Source organism: Mercenaria mercenaria, chromosome 1 (genome assembly GCF_021730395.1).
Source record: "Mercenaria mercenaria strain notata chromosome 1, MADL_Memer_1, whole genome shotgun sequence".
Lineage (NCBI taxonomy): Eukaryota > Metazoa > Mollusca > Bivalvia > Venerida > Veneridae > Mercenaria > Mercenaria mercenaria.
Genome location: NC_069361.1, coordinates 108,100,651 through 108,121,224, shown reverse-complemented (window position 1 = coordinate 108,121,224; position 20,574 = coordinate 108,100,651). Strand labels below are relative to the sequence as shown.

At 35.4% G+C, this 20,574-nt stretch overlaps 1 protein-coding gene across 1 annotated transcript in view; it reads right to left on the bottom strand.

Moving 5' to 3' along the window:
* Positions 1-4,760: 4,760 nt before the first annotated feature.
* LOC123527163 (sodium-dependent phosphate transport protein 2B-like) overlaps positions 4,761-20,574 on the bottom strand; it is a 28,297-nt gene continuing 12,483 nt past the window's right edge. Inside the window, exons 7-9 of the mRNA XM_053528173.1 lie at positions 18,146-18,264; positions 14,373-14,559; positions 4,761-6,432 (exon numbers count right to left, since the gene is read on the bottom strand). Of these exons, the coding sequence (XP_053384148.1) occupies positions 5,531-6,432; positions 14,373-14,559; positions 18,146-18,264 (1,208 nt within the window). The 3' untranslated portion in view covers positions 4,761-5,530. The remainder of the gene's footprint in view (positions 6,433-14,372; positions 14,560-18,145; positions 18,265-20,574) is intronic.

Here is a 20,574-nt window from a genome sequence, read left to right as displayed (position 1 = left end):
CCCCGCAGCGCCTTAACCTTTGACCTGGTGACCCCAAAGTCAATGGGGTCGTGTACTCAATAAGTACTATCAGCATGTGAAGTTTGAAGGTCCTGGGTGCAGTGGTTCGCGAGTAAAGTGCCTTCATGCAAAAAGTTAACGTTGTGACGAACGAACGACCTAACGAACGGACGGACAGTTGAAAACTAATATGCCTCCCTTCAAGGGCATAAAAAATAAGGTGTATTGTCGTGCATTTTTTGCTTTTTGACATGGCACCCATGTTCGAGCCGGTACGGCTCTTAGGGTCGGGTCTGAGCCTTGTGCTTTACCGTTATGAAATAGTTCTTGAATAGTTCTAAAAAATACATGTAACTTTTATTAAGATATATATAGTACTTTTGTCGTGATATTTGATTGAAAATGACCAATTTCTGAAGAAAAAAAAAACAAAAAAACATTTGACCTAAATAAGCTTGATATGCGATAATTCTGTGATATTTGCGCTATAGACTGTCTCAACGAGACACACGGCAGTCAACGGAGCACACGACACTAAACTCGACAATCAACAACGGGGTTCTTGACATGAAGGGTCTTTACCTTTTACAACAGCCCTAAAGGAATCATACAAAATTAACAGGTTGATTTTATGTATCAGTAAAATCTTGAATTATTTAGCATACACAATCTGTATATTTGAATGTACTAATTGCCTTTTACATTTCAAAATAATAAAATACTAACCTTATTAGCTACAGTTACCCGAAACGGAGGAAATCAGTTGAAAATGTTTTATTACACTTTCAGCATTAAGTATATAATCAAAGGGCAAAAGGGTCAATAACACCTTCTGCATGAAAATATAATCAGAGGGGAAAAGGGTCGGACAACAAGTTCTGACAAAATTAGAGACTGTTTTTCCCTTATGCGGTAGACAAAAATAACATATAATCTCGAGCAATGATAAACTACAAATAATTGATATTTTTACAAGACATAATCAAAAACACATTTTATGATGTAAAAGAATGTGATGTGATGGAATGGTTTCCTCAGTCTGTTTTTGACTGTCACGAGATGATTAATATTTATATATGAATTTGAACTATGGTGTGTAAATTGTAACAAACATTGAGCAGACGTATGCTCACCTTTGATTACTTTGGTGTTTACACTTTTATGTATTATTTGAACCTTTCTGTATGCTTTATGAACTTTTGCACATCGTTGAATATAAGAGAAATGCTTTAAATTCGTTTTTACCAAATTATAACGCGTTGGTAAGGGCGTAGGGGTATAAATAGCTGATGTCTTAGATCTCGGAAACGAATGCAATCTGAAATAAAATACTTAGCATCTTTAATTCCAGAGCCACATTCACATCGAGATGAATCTCTCAAATGATTTTAAAAAAAAAACTACTCTTATTACTACACCTGTTCCTAAGTCAAGCATGTTACACGGACAATGACTTTACACAAGATAAATAATGCACCAGGACTTGAGAGGGTTTTAATTTTACTTTGAGATTTGTCACAGTGTAAAAGCGTTTAAAGCCGACGATTCTCAAATATTATTTTCTGAACTATTCCAAACAGAAAAAGCAGATAATATAATTGATTTGAGACGCGCCATGAGAAAACCAACATAGTGCGTTTGCGACCAGCATGGATCCAGACCAGCCTGCGCATCCGCGCAGACTGGTCAGGATCCATGCTATTCGCTAACGGTTTGTCTAATTGCAATAGGCTTTGAAAGCGACCAGCATGGATCCAGACCATCCTGCGCATCCAAAGCGAACAACATGGATCCTGACCAGACTGCGCGGATGCGCAGGCTGGTCTGGATCCATGCTGGTCGCAAACGCACTATATTGGTTTTCGCATGGTGCGGCTCATTTTGAAACTATTTCTTTTCGTCTTGCAGCTGTTACATAATCATCATTTTTTTGAAAAATATTTGGAATAGTTTCTGCAAATTTGTTCGGAAAACAGGTATTATGATAATTGCCATTTATTCATTTATACATGACTGATAATTTTTGCATCAAACGACGGTCTGATAACGATACCCACCCTGTTTCTAGCAATACCCATTGATCGAAACAGACTTGGTTAAACTAGTTACTAATCTTTCAATATTTTCCTTTTCATATAAGCAGCTATCCCATATTACACTGACAACGTCCAATATCGGTCGCATATATGAAACGTAAATTTGTTGTAAATTTGAGTTTTAACTACATTTCTGAAGCAGATTTCATTATGTCTTCAACATGTTCATGCCGACTGCCATCATCACTAAATGTAACACCATGATGTTTGTGGTGATGAGTAAACTTAACTGAACATTGTCACGATACAAAGTAGGTTTGGGATTAGGAGTAAGAGAACAAAGTTAATTCTGTCTTGTTAGAATTTAAGATAATAAACAGCTGGTTGGTCCACTTTGTTATCTTTTTAAGTTTCTGTAAGAGTTATTTCAATAAAGTTTGTGTTCCGACTGGTTTACAGATAATATAAGGAACTGCCATCATTTAACTTTCAAGATTTTCATCTTGATCATTTACGTATATTAATAGTAAGAGAGGGCCTAACACGCCAGAATTTGCATATTTAACTTCAGAATGAGCATCCAACAAAAACGATCTGACTTCTGGATTTAAGAAAATTATCAAACCACTGGTATAAAATTTCATTTACTTCGTATTGCAACAATTTAAATAATAAAGCCTTGTGCCAATCGCTGCGGTATGCTTTTTAGAAAAGACTATACATTTTGATTTTTTCATCATGAAATGATTCACATATCTGATTGCAAATGGCAACCAATTGGTAAACATTTGACTCACTTTGAATGAAACCTGACTGATGGAATAAAAGATGATTACTTTGCAAGTGATTATACAAATGTTTAGAACAACTTTATACCATTGCTGTTTCAACACAACTTACTTACTAAATTTGTCTATAAATAGAAGAATATAGAATTAAAAAAACTGTTTCCCAACAATTTGAATAATAAGACCATTCACGAATAGAACAATTTAAATGATTCATACTGGTTTACAAACACTGAAGATGCTTCTGATTTCGTCTGGTTAACTAACCTTTTTTATTTATAAATTAAGCAAATATGTAAGTTATTTCTTGTTCGTTAATTACTATATTGCTTAAAGCTGCATTCGTGTTCATAGAAAAGTTTGACAGGAAACAAGGAAATTAGAACGTCGGTCGGAACTTCAAGATAAAGCAATAATGACACTGATGTCTGTTAGAATTTTATTAGCTCACCCGAGCAGAAAGTGCTCGGGCTGAACTATTGTGATCGCTCACCGTTCGGCGTCCGTCCGTCCGTCGCCCGTCCACACTTTCCTTTAAAAGAACATCTCCTTCTAAACCACCAAGCCAACTTTGATGAAACTGCACATGGATGTTTCTTGGATGATTTTCTTTAATAGGTATTCAAAAAATGAATTCCATACAGAGTTCTGGTTGCCATGACAACCGAAAGGAAAAACCCTGGGGTCACATGATTTATATAGACATAAAATTATATCGGGAAAAACTTTGAATATCTTCTTGTCGAAAACCACAGACCCTAGGGCATTGATATTTGGTATTTGATATTTGGTATGTGGCATCATCTAGTAGTTCTCTATCAAGACTGTTCAAATTATCTTCCTAAGGTCAAATATGGAGGTCACGTGGTTTATATAGACTTATATAGGGAAAACTTCTTGTACAAAGGCTTTGATATTTGGTATGTAGCATCGTGTAGGATTGTTAAAATTGTACCTCTATGGTTAAAATAGGCCCGCCCCGGGGGCACATGGTTTATATAGACTTAAATGGGGAAAAAACTTTTAAAATATTCTTGTTTTAAACCATAAGGCCCAGAGCTTAGATATTTAGTATGTGGCATGCTGTAGTGGTTCTCTACCAAGATTGTTCAAATCATGACACTGGGGTCAATATAATTATGCCACGCCCATGGGAACCCTTTTGAAATTGACTTATATAGGATTTGAAAAAATCTTCTTGTCCAGAACCATAAGGCCTTAGATATTTGTCTAGTGGCATGGTCTATTGGTTCTCTACCAAGATTGTTCAAATCATGACCCTGGGGTCAATATAAGCCATGCTCGGGTGGTCCCTTGTTTTACATAGACTTATTCGTTTTAAGCAATGACCAAGAAATTTGGACCACAAGTATAATGTTGATACAACTCATGACCTACTTTCTTGTTTTTGAAGGTATAGCATAGAAATTTGGACCGTGTTTATAACTTTTGATACAGATTTCAATACTCGTCTTAAGTATTATTAACCTTGACGTACTGACCTACTTTCTTGTTTTTGAAGCTACAGCAAAGAGATTTGGACCACCTGCATATTTTCAACAGATTTCAGTAGTTATCTTGAATAATCTTTACCATGACCTACTCATCTAGTTTTTTGTTTTTGAAGCTTTAGCAAAGAAATTTGTTTAAGCAAGCGACTAAACTCAGGTGAACGATATACGGCCATTATGGCCCTCTTGTTACTTAAGAAATGAAATGATTTTTTTCGGTGTTCATGCGAAATGAACGACAGAATAGGACCGGCAAATCTACGATGATGATGTTTAATTTAAAATACGTTTCTATAACCGAATTTAACAAACATACCGAGTAAATCGTCGGATAGTGTTTACACATAATTTCCTCTACTTATTTATGTAAAAAAAAACAACAGGAATTGGAAAAAACAACGATATACTCGGCATTATATATAGATCAAAACAAATAGTTAACTGGTCAATTAATATCAAATAAAACTTTAGAATTTAAACCATCTGGATAAAGCGTTTTCAGTTTATGTATCCACACGGTTTCTTTGCAGAGAAGATCAATGCCATTTCTAATATCATCAATAGGCATAAAAGAGAAGTCTTTTAAGCAATGATCTTGTAAATTGAAATGCGATGCAACCATTGAGGAAAAAGCAGGGTCAGTAAAACTATTAATATCAAATCTGTGACTGTTCATGAGTTTTGATACAGGTTGCTCAGTTTGTCCCACATACTGTTTGTCACATTTAGTAATGTATGGTTAAAACTTAGTGATAAGTAATTTCATTGTAATGTCAATTTTCATGGTAAATACTGAAACATTTTTTCTTGTTTTAATATATGATATGTGATATGGTACAAAAATATTATACAATTATTGACTCTTGAGCCATTGAATATGATGTGATATTCACCGGAAGACGGCAATATTGACCGAGGCGATATATATACACAATACAATCTCTAAATGAAATCGTGGTTCCTTAAAAAACAGTAGTAGGTTTAAATAATTGTTTCACAAAATAGAATTTACTTTTCAAAACAGCTCACTTAATTTTCTAGAAAACGCCGAAAACACAGTTATTGTGAATAATACTAGTATATAAACAAGAAAACTGCAAATATATGTACAATGGATAAGATATGCTTCTGAAATCTAGAAAATGGATGCAAAGCTACGTACATCATCTTCTTTGCGATATGAAAATATGTATCACTAAAATTTTGTATATTCAGCTCTGTCCTTTCCCGTTGCATTCGTTTCGTTTCCCGTTGCATTCGTTTCAGTATTAGCCTCCTTGCTCCGACAGCAGCAAGAACAAAATATTTTCAGTCTTTGTAACTGACGATCTATTGGCTTTAATGAACGCAATGGCTCTGGCAAAAATGCCCATGTTCTTAAAATGTTGGGAAGGCATGTTGGTGCTTTATTTTGTAAAATATTAATTGCATCTATAACTACCAAGAGAAACGCAATCGGACTGCACACCCCAGCCATTACTTCCCAGCTGATTAGGGATAACCCAAAAATCGCACCCGGAAGTAAGAAAAATCCAAATAATAGATAGACTATCGGAAACCACCGATATTCTGCGGTCACATTTCCAAGAGCCTTTGCAATTCGTATCGGAAACCGAAGGTAGGGTATTGGAAAATACAAAAGAATGCCCGAAATATTGAAAAATAAATGGCACAGCGATATTTGTAAAGCTAATGGAATATCTTCTGCACTTTGTGCAAGGGCAGCTAACAGGGCTGTTGTAGTTGTGCCTATGTTAGCTCCAAGGGTCAATGGGTACATTCTGTCAACAGATATGATTCCAATTCCAACCAACGGGGTTAAAGCTGATGTAAATACAGAACTAGACTGTACGAGAATAGTAAGTCCCATGCCTAGCAAAATAGCCAGGTACCCTGTGAAATAGGCAAATTTACCCGGAAAGTCAGCATTGACGAACTTTTTAATCCATGAGCTTATTTTACCCTTCAAAAAGGAATGAAGGGTTTTTACAATGAGAACGAGGCACACACACAGCGTTACCAAGGCGATGACCAGTAAGACGATACCAACTGTTGTATCACTCCATGTATTTGCCACACCCTCAAATAGGTATTTACCTGTAAAATAAAATTTCAATGCCTAGTTATAAATACATCATAAATGAATCATTTTAATTTTTCAGCTTATTTTATCAATGGACCGTATATAACAGGGAATGACAGCAGCCATTAGCAAGACGCAAAATCATCAGCCATTTTAAAAGAAAACAAGAATAAATTTATTAATGACTGATAATATCATCATTTCGTTGGCCGATGAGTTAGCGTCCGACCATATACGTCTGTCATACCCACTTCAACTAAATTATCAGTATAAATGAAAACTACAACACAGTTTAGTGGAAAAAGGCCGCGACTTTATTTAAAGATTTCTCATGGCAACTGGCAAGGTGAGATAATGTTTAAAATACACATACTATACAAACAGCTAAAGATGTATACTGAAAATAACCTAATTTCATTTACCCCAGCGACACTGCAAAGGTACAAACAAAATACATTAAATAAATGAGATAAAATTTGAATCAATCGAAAGAACAATTATCCCCAGCGATGGCTGCAAAAGTGGGAAAATACTAACTGTACATAAAGTTACTAGATAACAAAAGTATCCTTCTTATAACAGAAACCAGTAATCAACAATTTTACATTCTGATAATAGAAAAGCAAACATACGGCATCAAAATGTAAATGTTATTCAAATATGTACAAATGCTATACGAGATGCCGTCATATCAATTAATATGCATGCCACAATCGAATCTGTATATTAAATAATACAGTTAAAGCCGCTACATTTTGTCACGTTGAACAAATTCGATTGTATATTTCTCAAACGGAATACGAGCCGCCCACGAAAAACCCCCTCCCCGATTTTAACTAGGACAGGAGGAAACGTGTTTCCGTAGCCAATTTATAACACATTGAAATGGTCAGACTATTCCTCGAAATACTGAAAAACGGAACGAATTCAAGCATGCTAAAAATATATATCAATACTCTATCATGTTTTTGTAACTATTTCGTATAATTGCCATGCCTAACTTTGCAAACTTGTGTGAGCAAAAGAACACCAAAGTACATGTAAGTGCATTTTATATACACTTTATATAAAAGTGTTATGAACTAATTTGAAATAACAGTGTTCGTCATAATTAAATGCACCGTATGATGGAAAGATGCAGGGGACAGAGACATACAAATAATATTGGTACACTTTACTCATGACACTGACCATTTATGCAACTAAGGTCCTGAAGATAGTCCGCACTGTGAAACGAAGGCATGTACAGTCAAATGAAAATTCACGTATCGTTGGGGCGAGTAAAACATGCGACCCAGATGTCTATGGCAGACCAGCCATTGAGTAAAGTAACTGAAAAACTGACATCACGTCGAGTCGCCAGACTACCAAATCCTACTGCCTTCAATCTATGACGTCATCTAATGACACAAATTGAGGCGCACCTTCGACGTCAGGCAATGAGACAGTGACTTAGACAGCACACCCGACTAGTTATAATGAGCTCATATTTAAACAGTATTCTACAAATGCCTTGGCCCTCAGTCCCCGACCGAATTATTTAGTGGCTTCTAGCCAATTTCGTCCGAGAGATCGTAAGCATTCATTAAAACACAAGTGCAGACCTACAATTAAGACCTATACGCCGACAAACTATGACAAGGCTTCTGCTAACACTGGTCAGGCTCATGACATTTTCCTCGAACAAATATAAACCATGGTCGGTGGTCGACAGCTTTTCAAAGTGGCATACCCTTAACCAAGGCTAATAGGCTATTTCCTTCACTACACAGAACACTTATTCAATTTACTTGATACCATTCTGCATTAAAATATTACTTCCGAGTAATACTATTACTTTAAAATTAATGCATATGGCCTTGGTACTCTTTTACTCCCATCGTGCATTTCAAATTAGAATCAATATTCAATGAAAACGTTATAAAGCCGCGACAAATAATAACGTTAATATATATATATATATATATATATATATATATATATATATATATATATATATATATATATCAGTTTGAGTTTCTGACGTTCAACATAACATTTACGAACAACATTTACTAACAGCACTAGCACTAAAGTGCCTGAACGTATGTGTATTCAATTTCATATCTTAAGTAGTTCTCATAGCAATAATCTCACTTAATCCATGTCTCTATTTTTTGATACATCCTCTCAAAGAATGATCGCAAACTTTATTGATACATTCTCTCAAAGAATGAGCGTAAACTTTATTGATACATCCTTTCAAAGAATGATCGTAAACTTTATTACATGACCAAATTATTGACCAGTCACTACATAGCTGTGTGTTGTTTGTGGGAATACCACTTTCTGCTATTGTCATGTTCCCTTATGGCGTATTCTGAAACAGATCTACTATGCAGGAACCTGAAAAACAGATGAACAGCAGCAGCAAATATTTCTGATTCACAATAAAGTTATAAACAATATCCACAAATATGGGCATGGGCGGGTGGGATAAATTCAGTGAAAGTCTATGTTGTTCCATTGGTGACGAGGATTGAAATGGCCATACAAACGTTGCAAATCCAAAAAACGAAGTTCACGCTTTTTTCATTACAAATAGCGTTCAAAATACAAAGGGAAACAACTAGCGCACCACTAAATACTAATATACTGTTCTCGTCGCGACCTCCTTACTGGAACAGGGGTCCATGAAAAATAAACAGGTTTATTATGCACAAAGGGCAACATAAAACCCATTATTTTATCAATGGACCGTATATAACAGGGAATGACAGCAGCCATTAGCAAGACGCAAAATCATCAGCCATTTTAAAAGAAAACAAGAATAAATTTATTAATGACTGATAATATCATCATTCCGTTGGCCGATGAGTTAGCGTCCGACCATATACGTCTGTCATACCCACTTCAACTAAATTATCAGTATAAATGAAAACTACAACACAGTTTAGTGGGAAAAGGCCGCGACTTTATTTAAAGATTTCTCATGGCAACTGGCAAGGTGAGATAATGTTTAAAATGCACATACTATACAAACAGCTAAAGATGTATATTGAAAATAACCTAATTTCATTTGCCCCAGCGACACTGCAAAGGTACAAACAAAATACACTAAATAAATAAGATAAAATTTGAATCAATCGAAAGAACAATTATCCCCAGCGATGGCTGCAAAAATGGGAAAAAACTGTTAGCAATAAACATTATCAAAGAATCAATTCGATTTGAATAATTATTTTCCGTCTTTTATTATTAATCACCTTGCCTAGTGCCATACCTGAAATGCACTTATGTGTGTTGAAGGGCCACTAAAATTATTATTTTATATATGTATATATACATTATAAATAGATAAAACTGCTTAGTAAAATAATAATTGCCCCGAGGTTAATAACAAGCGTTACTTATATCATATCAAAGTAGAAATTTGTTTAAGGTTTAGCAGTATATTAGAAAAACATAGAAATTTTTTAGTGAACGGACAACATCCCTATAAATAACCCATCTGTCAAATCCATTTTTTTTCTGTCCCGTAGAATTGGATACTTAAATATTCTAAAAGATTTGTCCCCCTACAAAAAATAATGCCATTTGTACATAAAAAAAATTAAACAATAGTCATAAACGATATTTAACCTAGTTGTGTAAATATTAAACGCTCGTACATTGTTGCAAATGCACCAAACGAAGACATGTAACATTTTTTTTTAACAATGATGAGGTTTTAAAGGCGCTGAACTGGCCAAAGTGTGGCCCCCCACGCAGGCCCTTTTCGAACTTCAAAATATTTATAAATATGAGTAAATTGACAATGGATTTGTAGAATGAAAAATGTTTTATATGCTACATCTAAATTTCGTGTAAAACAATTATTACTTTCTATGATTTGATGATATTTAAAATTTCTTCTCCAAACATGGACCTAACTCATCCGAACAAAATGGTCGAATTCTACCCGTGTATAAATGTAAACGTCTGTTTTAAAGTGACACCCCTCAATTTTTATTATATCTATTTTTAAACACGAGAATGTACTTTCATTATTTGATAATGTAAATGTGCCGCATTTGTGGAACATTTGTTAAGCATGTTAAACATACAGAGAAATAATCATAAACGATAGCAGAGCAATTTAAATGTGATGTAGAAAAAAGGGGGTATAAATTATTTAATATTCTATAAGCGTTCAAAGTAGATTTTAAACATACGTTTATGTTTCTCATAAATGTTTCCAATTTTACAAAATTAAAGCATTTTGGTGTCCTCATGGAGGCAAGCCCCTTTAATGTTATTAGAAAAATAGTCATGATAATGTTTCATTTAACAGCTAAATAAATAAAATATATATATCAGGGGCGATCCGACCTAGACAGTTATTACCATTTGTTTATTTGTATATAAACATGTATATAAGATACTTGCCTCTTCTAAAATAGAGATGTTTCACTGCAATAAATGGCTGCAGATACGAATCATCCTGTTAAATGAATGCTCATCTAGATTTTTGATCGGACGTCCATCAACACCACAGGTGTACAACCCATATAGACAATCACTGGAAACATGGCGACAGTAAGAAATTTGTGAACCGTTGTGCCAGTCGATGGAATCTGTGATGGCAATTATTTAGCCAATGCCGCTGAAAAATATGAATGAATCACAGCACAGCGGATGTAAGATTACGGTAATGATCTTATATGTGATACTCCTTGGAAAACAAAACTCACGAAGAGAAAAGGACATGTAAGGTGGCTGGAAGATACAATCTGGCTGTCAAGACATGCGTACCATGGAAGTGGTCACCCATATCATTTCTGATACCATATAACAACAACAATTTGTTTTACAATTTTAACTTTTAATGTTGATCTGGAGGTATTTTCCTTAAATTAGCACGAACAATAATGAAAGAGCTGAACATTAAAATTATCTATGACAATGCACTTGAATGCTAACTGGACAGGTCAAGATACTATGCCCGAATCATGCAAAAATACCAATTAAACATGAATCCAAACTGACATGCCCTTATGTGCGGAACTCAAATTAGCTATAAACAAAATTTTCTTGTACAAATTTTGCTATTTTTAACTAAAACCTACTTGTTCAAAGGACAAAAGGATACAGTACACTTACTGTGTATATAGTTATATCCCAATCAGAGACCTGCACTGACCAAACAGACGGATACTCTTCAAGGGGGTCCTCTTTAGTGGGACCCTGGTTGTTAGAGGTTTAGCAAAGACATTTTTTTTCTACTTTGCAACTCTCGACGTTGGGGACGACCGATGAGAAGCTTACTTTACCTTGAAGTATATAAGTGCAGGCCTGTCAAAGGAAGCCGTCGGAGACGACAACTAGCCGACATTTTTTATTGTCAAGGCTCCCTCTAACAGTTAAGGGGTTTTACTTTTATTTATTTTACCCCTTAAACCAATATAAAGCATGTACTTGTGCCCCAACAACAGAAGTATTTGGCTGCACAGATTATGAAGACGTGGCTGAAGGCAAGTTTTCTGCCAAACCAGGGATATAAACTAGCTATATTTATCTAGGGGCCCAGACTGTCCAAAATAAATGTTAAACATTGGGTATATGGGCATTTTATACAACATTTTACAATTTAGGGGCCCAGCCTAAAATATATGGCCAAGGGCTACTGGGCCGCGCTTACTTATATCCCTGCTAACGCACGCTTACACGCTTATAATCAGCTATATTTATCATTACATACTGTCGTACTGGGCAACAGTATATATAATTCTTCTTTTTTAAGCTAAAAGCACATATGGAAAAAAAATCCGCAACCGAGCATTTATGCTGACATTTCAGTCATTACACCAAAAGGTACAATAAAGTGTACAATAGCTCAAGGCTTTAGCCCACAGCGCCGCTGTGAAAACTTATGAAGAACGAAAAACAACTCACAGCTCCCCATTAAAAATTTGCCCATATTTTTTTTTCTTATCAACTGAGCTAGCCGGGTGCTTGTACTTGTAAAAATAAAATAAAAATAAAACAAGAGCACCGTGACGCTCATCTGATTTTTTTTTGTAAAATAGAAAAATTGTTCTGCCCATGATTTTCTAAGTCCAAAAAGGGCCATAATTCTTGCAAAAAACAGGATGGAGTTATGTTTCTTGATGTACGGAGTCAGCTTATGACGGTGAACTGTTGCATGTTTCAAAGCAATAGCTTGAATAGTTTAGGAGAAAAGCTGACCTAAACATAAAAGTTAACCAATAAATCTGATATTTTTTCTAAGTCCAAGAGGGGTCATAATTCTTGCAAAAAACAGGACAGAGTTATGTTTCTTGCTGTACATGGTCAGCTTATGTTGGTGAACAAGTGTTGCAAGTTTTAAAGAAATAGCTTTGATAGTTTATGAGAAAAGCTGACCTAAACATAAAACTTAATCAAGAAATTTGATTTTCTAAGTCCAAAAGGGGCAATAATTCTTGAAAAAAGCAGGATGGAGTTACGTTTCTTGATGTACAGGGTCAGCTTATGATGGTGAACAAGTGTTGCAAGTTTCAAAGCAATAGCTTTGATAGTTTAGGAGAAAAGTTGACCTAAACATAAAACTTAACTAAGAAATCTGATATTTTTTAAGTCCAAAAGGGGCCATAACTCTTGCAAAAAGCAGGATGGAGTTACGTTTCTTGCTGTACAGGGTCAGCTATTGATGGTGAACAAATGTTCCAAGTTTCAAAGCAATACCTTTGATAGTTTAGGAGAAAAGCTGACCTAAACATAAAACTTAACCAAGCGCCGACGCCGACACCGACGTCGACGCCGACACCGATCAAGTGATGACAATAACTCATCATTTTTTTTTCCAAAAATCAGATGAGCTAATAAAACGGGCTAAAGAATGGAAAAGAATCAATAAATATTTGAATGTTTACACTTGCTTTCACAATATAAAAATATTACTTCTGGTTCAAATTAAACATGCAAGCAGCATTTTCAACAGCCCTGGCAGACCAGACATTATGTGCACGCCCCATCTAATGGTACTTATGGTACATATCTCTGCCCATATACATATGACGGAAATAGGACATTACTTTTTTTTTTTTTTTTTTTTTTAGCACTTGGCCTACAGTTCCCTCTTGGAGCTAAGCATTGACCTGTTGACTACAATATGATCGCATTTTCAATCATTCTTACAATATTACTTAGATTCTTTCTATCACTGAATTGAATTTAATGAACTTGATTAAAGAATACGACTCACCCGGTTCACCATTCATTTGTGTCTATGCGCTGCCGTCAATGAAGATGCACCTTGACCTTAACCATTCCAAAAAAGTCACGCTAGCTGCTTGGTCCACACCCTTATTCTGAAGATCTTTATAGGCCTACCAATCATATTCCTTGAGGTTGTGGATAACTTCTCACGACGGAATTAACTTGCATTCTCTAAATCTTGTAGTAAACAACTTCTGCATATTCTAAATGAATACCACGCAATCATAGCTTATTTGCAAGATAAATTCAGTGAAAGTCTATGTTGTTCCATTGCTGACGAGGATTGAAATGGCCATACAAACGTAGCAAATCCAAAAACGAAGTTCACGCTTTTTTCATTACAAATAGCGTTCAAAATACTAAGGGAAACAACTAGCGCACCACTAAATACTAAAATACTAAAATACTGTTCTCGTCGCGACCTTCTTACTGGAACAGGGGTCCATGAAAAATAAACAGGTTTATTATGCACAAAGGGCAACATAAAACCCAATACTTCACTGTGTGTTGGAATTTGAAGACAATAAAATATACGCTGTTCTGTTACATTATATATATTTACTATAAATCTGACGTTCATTGAAGCAGTATGAATCAAATCAAATTACTATTTAACACTAAGTAACAGAATACGTTTTTTTTCGGTTTATATCTTTTCGATGAAATAAAAATGATATAGTCTAAGTTTAGAAAAACAAAACACATCTTAACTTACATTTCTCAAGACACACACTCTCGGTGGTCGTGTATGAATAATTCCAGTGTCCGGACGTATTCCAATTCTCTGAAGTATTCCATCTCAGTACCTCGACATCTTCTTTAACACAACAATGCTTTATTATTGATTTATTCATGGCATCTGGAATTCCTTGTGCAATTTGTTCTATGACCTTCTTGTCAACCTGAAACATTTAATACGCATTTTACGTAACATGTAACTTTTGTATCCCTGAGTAGTTGAGCGTACACACTTACATGCCAAGTTCACAAAATGACTTCCCCACATTTCGGCACGTATATATAGCTGTTGTCCAACTCGTGAATTTCATTTCAGTCTAATATTACGCTAGTCGTGTCTGGGAACAGGTGTAATGATTAGACATTATCATCCTAGTTCCGGAGTGTGAGAAAAGACAGAAATAGAAAAAAATCTATTTTATCTACTGTAGGTAATATACTTATCTCGCGAACAGAAACGTTAGGCTATATATATGCATAAACATACGACATTTAGCACTGTATTTAGTCGTGCTCTTTCATAGAAGTTTCACTTACATTTAGCGTGATGCGTTGTTTTCTCCATTAACCTCCTATCCGGTACCGGTACATGAAGGTGAATGAATGAATTTTATATTGACTTTACTGTAGTCAAATTACAAAGAGAAAGAAAACATAAATATCCTGAAATTTATTTGAATTAGTAACCTTTTTTGTACTTATTTGCCCTTGTCTGATGGATCATTTTTTCCTAATGAAATTCAAAAAGGTTAAGGCAACATGGAATATATTGGAGAAAAGAAATATCAATAAGAGTGTGTGCAGAGCGCTTAAAGATCTTGAAACAGTTTTTAGATAATCTTCCTTTTTTGTTATCTACTGGATTTAAACGTGTACTGGGAAAACAAAGCACTAACAAAAGTATGATTTCATAGTTCATGAGTTAACTAATATCAGGTCATACGTTGCGACTCCATCCGATGAGTTTGACATTGTAGCTTATAATGTAACTGATGTTTCTACTTTTTAAGTAATGGTTGATGACAAGAGAGGCTCATTTACTCACTGTGTACGAGATTCCAAAATAACACAAGTATCTTAAGAGGACTCGTTTCATTAAAGTTCTAGTTCATGTACTCTTAGCAATATTTCCAAGCTTTTACCATCGTGCCTCATAGCTGTCAAACAACATAATAGAAAGTACTGTGTATACAAGAATTCTGCAATAAATCGTTTCTGGTCAGTAAAGAATAGCAGAGACGTTCATGACGAAATTCATAGCAATAACTGCCAAACTGCATCTATAAAGATCTATAAAGATGTATGATTTCTCAACTTTGTATACAAATACAGCTGGATTGACTTTATATGATATGTATGTAATCATCTTCTATACTACCCTACCACATAATCATATTAAAGACAAACTGATTTATCTTATCGAAAAACACATCTTATCGAAAGAAAGGCATATTTTTGGGTTGTAATCATGACAAAGCATTTTAGTACTGGTATTTTTAAATGTTACAAAATATGGATTTGTGATGTTTGTAAGACCATCTCCTTAATTTGTCAGGTTTGTGAAAACTGTTTTACGACAGGTAATCGATATTCCATATGGGAACCAATTGTGCCCCACTTGTCGAAGACTTGCTTTTATATTGCTATGAATGGTGTAATGTTACGTTTATCGCCATGTACACAGGCAGATGTCATCAATGCGTTTGATATCACTTCACACTATCTGGACGATAGACGATATACTAAGCATGGATAATCCGTATTTCGCATCGTTGGTTGCTAATATATATCATTTAGAGCTTCAGTTAAATAAGGCTAGTATGGGAAATACCATTGTACTTGTTTTCAGATTTACATAACTATATCTATAATGAAAATAAACGACAAGAGAGTTAACATTTAATCTGGCATTAGAATTTCCCTAACCTTGACGAAGATGTACCCCGTGCCACATCTTATTGAGAAGATTTGCCCGAGTCAGAGGGCTTAATTAATACCAATATGTATTCTGAACTGTGTCAATAAAGAGATCTCTCCTACATTCTTTGTTGTGAGCATTACACAAAAGTTCTCATAGCACCTATACAAAGATCTGAGTGATAGTGATCCATCATTAAACTGAGATCAGGACGTTATATAGTTCAGAACTTCTGGTCATATCTTTATGGTGCTCAAATGCTATAGGCGAAAGGTCTAATCAGCTCTGTGTTTAAACAAAAAAATAGATAAACATAGCTTATGAGCCATTCCAAGATAAAGACACCTTACCAACTGGACCGACCCATTTCATTTCTCAAAATATAAAAGGCGTATGTACATCCTCGGGTCATTATATTATCATCGAACTGTCAGTGTGTCTCTGTAATAAGTTCTTAGAAAATCTACTTTGAACAGTGATGCAAAAGAAAGTGATGTTCATGTGAATATTATGCTATTAGACTTTCTTGTAAAATCAAAGCAGTTAAAACAGTCACTGTTGTCATTTATGTTCGAAATGATCATCTCCCCCGCACTGTAAAACGCATCACTAATATCTTAAAAGAATCTGATAATTACCTATCCTTGCCAAGAGCAGTCATTATATAGAAAATATCTAAACACAGTAAAACTGGTATAAAAAGATTTATACGAAGTATATGTTTGGGAAACCAGTTTGGTAATCTGAATGACTTAGAAACCAAGTACATGTTTTACGTTTCATATCTGTAATTTTAGGCTGGTATTCGGTTGTATTGCTTGATGAAAAATTGCTGTAAAACACTTCTGTACACGTACGCATATGACCATGATAATAAAATGTACTGCTAAATATGGTATACTAATAGATGCTTTGATAATAATAATAATAATAATAATAATAATGATAATCATAATGATAATCATAACGATAAAACAAAATGAATGTTATAAAATTGTGAGTTAAGATTACATCAAATATTGGTGTTCTCTGACTGCATCTAATATTATTAAATGTGTTGCACAGAAACCCTTCCAAATTCAAAAAAAGAAGATCGGGTCTAAAGGAAACCTGCAGTGTTGAGGTGAAAGAAAAAGGAAATAGACTCACAGAAAACGCTACATAAATAAATTCGACCTTCCAAAGTAGACCAACAACCAACCAACTAACCCAACAAATACAATCACAGACATTGCCAAAAGTCTGGTTTAACAAGGTAGATTTTAATGAACGACCACTGCAGTTGTTCTATGCTTTTCATGTTTTCATTTTAAGCAAAAGTTTCACTGCAGTTAAAGGTAGACGTCTATTAGAACTGGTAATTTAATCACAAAATTATCATTTAAAACAATGAATAGTGTTACTGTTGCCTTACCGAGTCTAAATTATTCAAAACCTGCATCTCGTCCTCCATGGATAAAATTCTTCTTGCTACTGACAAAAGCCTCAAGCTTCGGGGACTGGAAACATCATATGATGCAGTATTGAAATAATAATGAATGCTTATTCTACAAAGGGTCTAAGGACCAATGGGGCCTCCGTGGCCGAGTGGTTAAGGAATCTGACTTCGGGTCACTTGTCGCTCAATAGTGTGGGCTCGAAACCTCGCTTGGTGTATGAGGAAGCCATCCAGCTTTGCTACGAAAAATCGATGGTTATACGCAGGTGCCTGCCCATGCCTGATGTAATGGTCGATGCGGAGCATTTGGAGTTTTCAGAGGAAAACCGCCACAGGACTTCAACTGTATCGGTATGACCGTAAAACCCAACAAAAACAAAAACTAAATGCATACCTGGATAATAAGGTGTGTAAATGGCTTTGTCAGCTTTTTTAGGAATTCTAGATTGGCCGCCTTATTTGTCTGTAAGTGCATGCTGTTTGTTATCAATTCTGATAAATGGAAAAGATACCCTGAAAGACGAAATATGTTCTCTTGTAAGTTCAAGAATTTATTTTTCCTAGTCTACGTTCTGAACTATGGAATGCAAAAGATTCAGTTACACACTCTATAACGTGATAACGCGACCCCGCAAGACACCAGATCGGACAACGTGACACTTTAACGAGATTGTTGTCGTTTCGAAGGAAGTATTTTCAATTTTGTCTATACACAATGTGAATCAATTAAAACCAGATTCCTACCAGGTTTTGAGGATAGAAAAAGGCATCTAAAGGAATGTTTTCTGAATTAAAAAGAGCACCAAATTATCACACAGATGACTAATCATCGGCCAGATTTTCATTGTTTTAGATATTGGACCGAGGATTTTTTCTCAAGCTTGACATTACCCTCAATAAAAAGCCCAACATCTTATCTCTTTGTCTGCCAGCTATTCCGGTGAAATTTCCATTACTTTCGAAAATACGAGGTGTTAAAGTCGGATGGGTAGACCAAACAAAAATGTTCTGTCTGACACCACATGATTCGCAGGAAAGGTTCTTACTGACACCATGCAAGTTTGATGATAAGATGTTGTCTGACACCAACATTTGATCATACGTTTTCTTGACTTTATTTCGCTCGGTTTGCAGTATTTTATCAACTTTGCGCGTGTTTTTGGGTATAACGGGTAGTTAATTTCATTTTTCTAGTAAGGGTTTAAGTTATAATGTAGCAATTCACCAAAATTCGGCCGAAAGTGTGCCTTCTTGGTGTAGTTGAAAGAATTACCCATTAAAAACTTATTTTTGTTATTTTTGACATTTTTTTGTGTAAAATGGGGGCCTATTTCATAGCAGAATATATTTTCAGTAAAATAAGATAGGTTTCGTGTTTAATTTCGCGTGTATATTGCAAATGATCAAGGAAAACGAAAGTAAGGTCGTTTACTGCGCGACACCGTCAACAACGCGATCCGAGTAAGGGTCAGTGGTCAATTTTTACTGGTATAAAACCTCTACAGTTCACGAGGAAATTCAGCACGATTTTAGGTGTCACGACACTAAATGTGTAGAGAAAGAAAAACCCATAAAAATGTAAGGGTTGTGCACCTCGGAGGGGGTCTCACGAGTCATAATTTGATAGGGTTGTCAGGGTCAATATTCAGCACCCACTCCACCTGTGTCAATGGTTTAGTATCTGCATGCATATGATATACCAGGGCCGTAGGAACGGGGAGTGGGGGGGGCATGGGAGTCGCCCCCCCCCCCTCCCACAATAATTTGACCGATTATAGTAATAATCTTAGCAATTTTTGACAGCGAGTCAATTTTAGCTGTGACCTGTCACTAGACATGCAGTTTTACTATGTACAATTATCCCAAATCGGCTAGTTATAAGTTCCTAGTATAGATGTCAGAGGGAATGAGTGACGTCACGCTCTATGTATAGAATGCACTTAAGTTAACCCTTCTATAATAATACGTACTTCGCTGGAATTTAATCTTTATTAGATTTCAATAGTGTGTATACATGTACATAGGAAGTAAACGTTAGTTTTGTGATAGTGTCAGAATAATTTGTATATCTGATATATTGATAACGTAATACATAAGCACAGATAGTGTTTGACTCCCTTTTTGACTCCATGCTATCATTGCTATAGTTATTGTTGAATTGCTGTTAATATTAGGACTTGGGTCATTTGTGGCTGATTTGGGTTCATTATCTGGATAGCTGGATCCCAGCATCACCGTTATGTCATATACAATAGGTAAAGGGAACCGGATATTTGATAGAGCAAGTACTCGATGTAAAATACTATGTTTAAATTTGGACCAATCAGAAACAAGTTCTATAAATAGCACCATTCAAAGCTCTCGTCTGCTAAGGTATGAACAGTAGATGGATGACAGAGAGATCATTCTGTATCCAGCGATAGAAGACGACACATCGAGGATTCAACTAATAATTTATCCCAGTACCTTGCAACTACACTTTCAGGGCGGATAAATTATTAAAAAGACGTTTGAAGTTCATAGACTAAAGAAGAGTTGCAGAATTCCAACAAGGTTTCGAGCTATAGGGCCAGCGCATAGGAGTTTTACCTTAAGGGTAGTTGAATGCTATAGACGATAGCAAATATAGGCTGAGCATCGGAAAGCTGAGACAGAGACATAGGTTTTGGTGATCTACTGAGAAAGTAGGAGAGTTCCAGCCTATAGACGAGGTTCAGCGTTATTGGCGAAGTACAGTCAAGGCATCAGGGTTATACATATGGTAGTTGAATGCTATAAGTGATAGCACATAGGCGCTTAGCATCCAGGAGTCAGAGCAATATT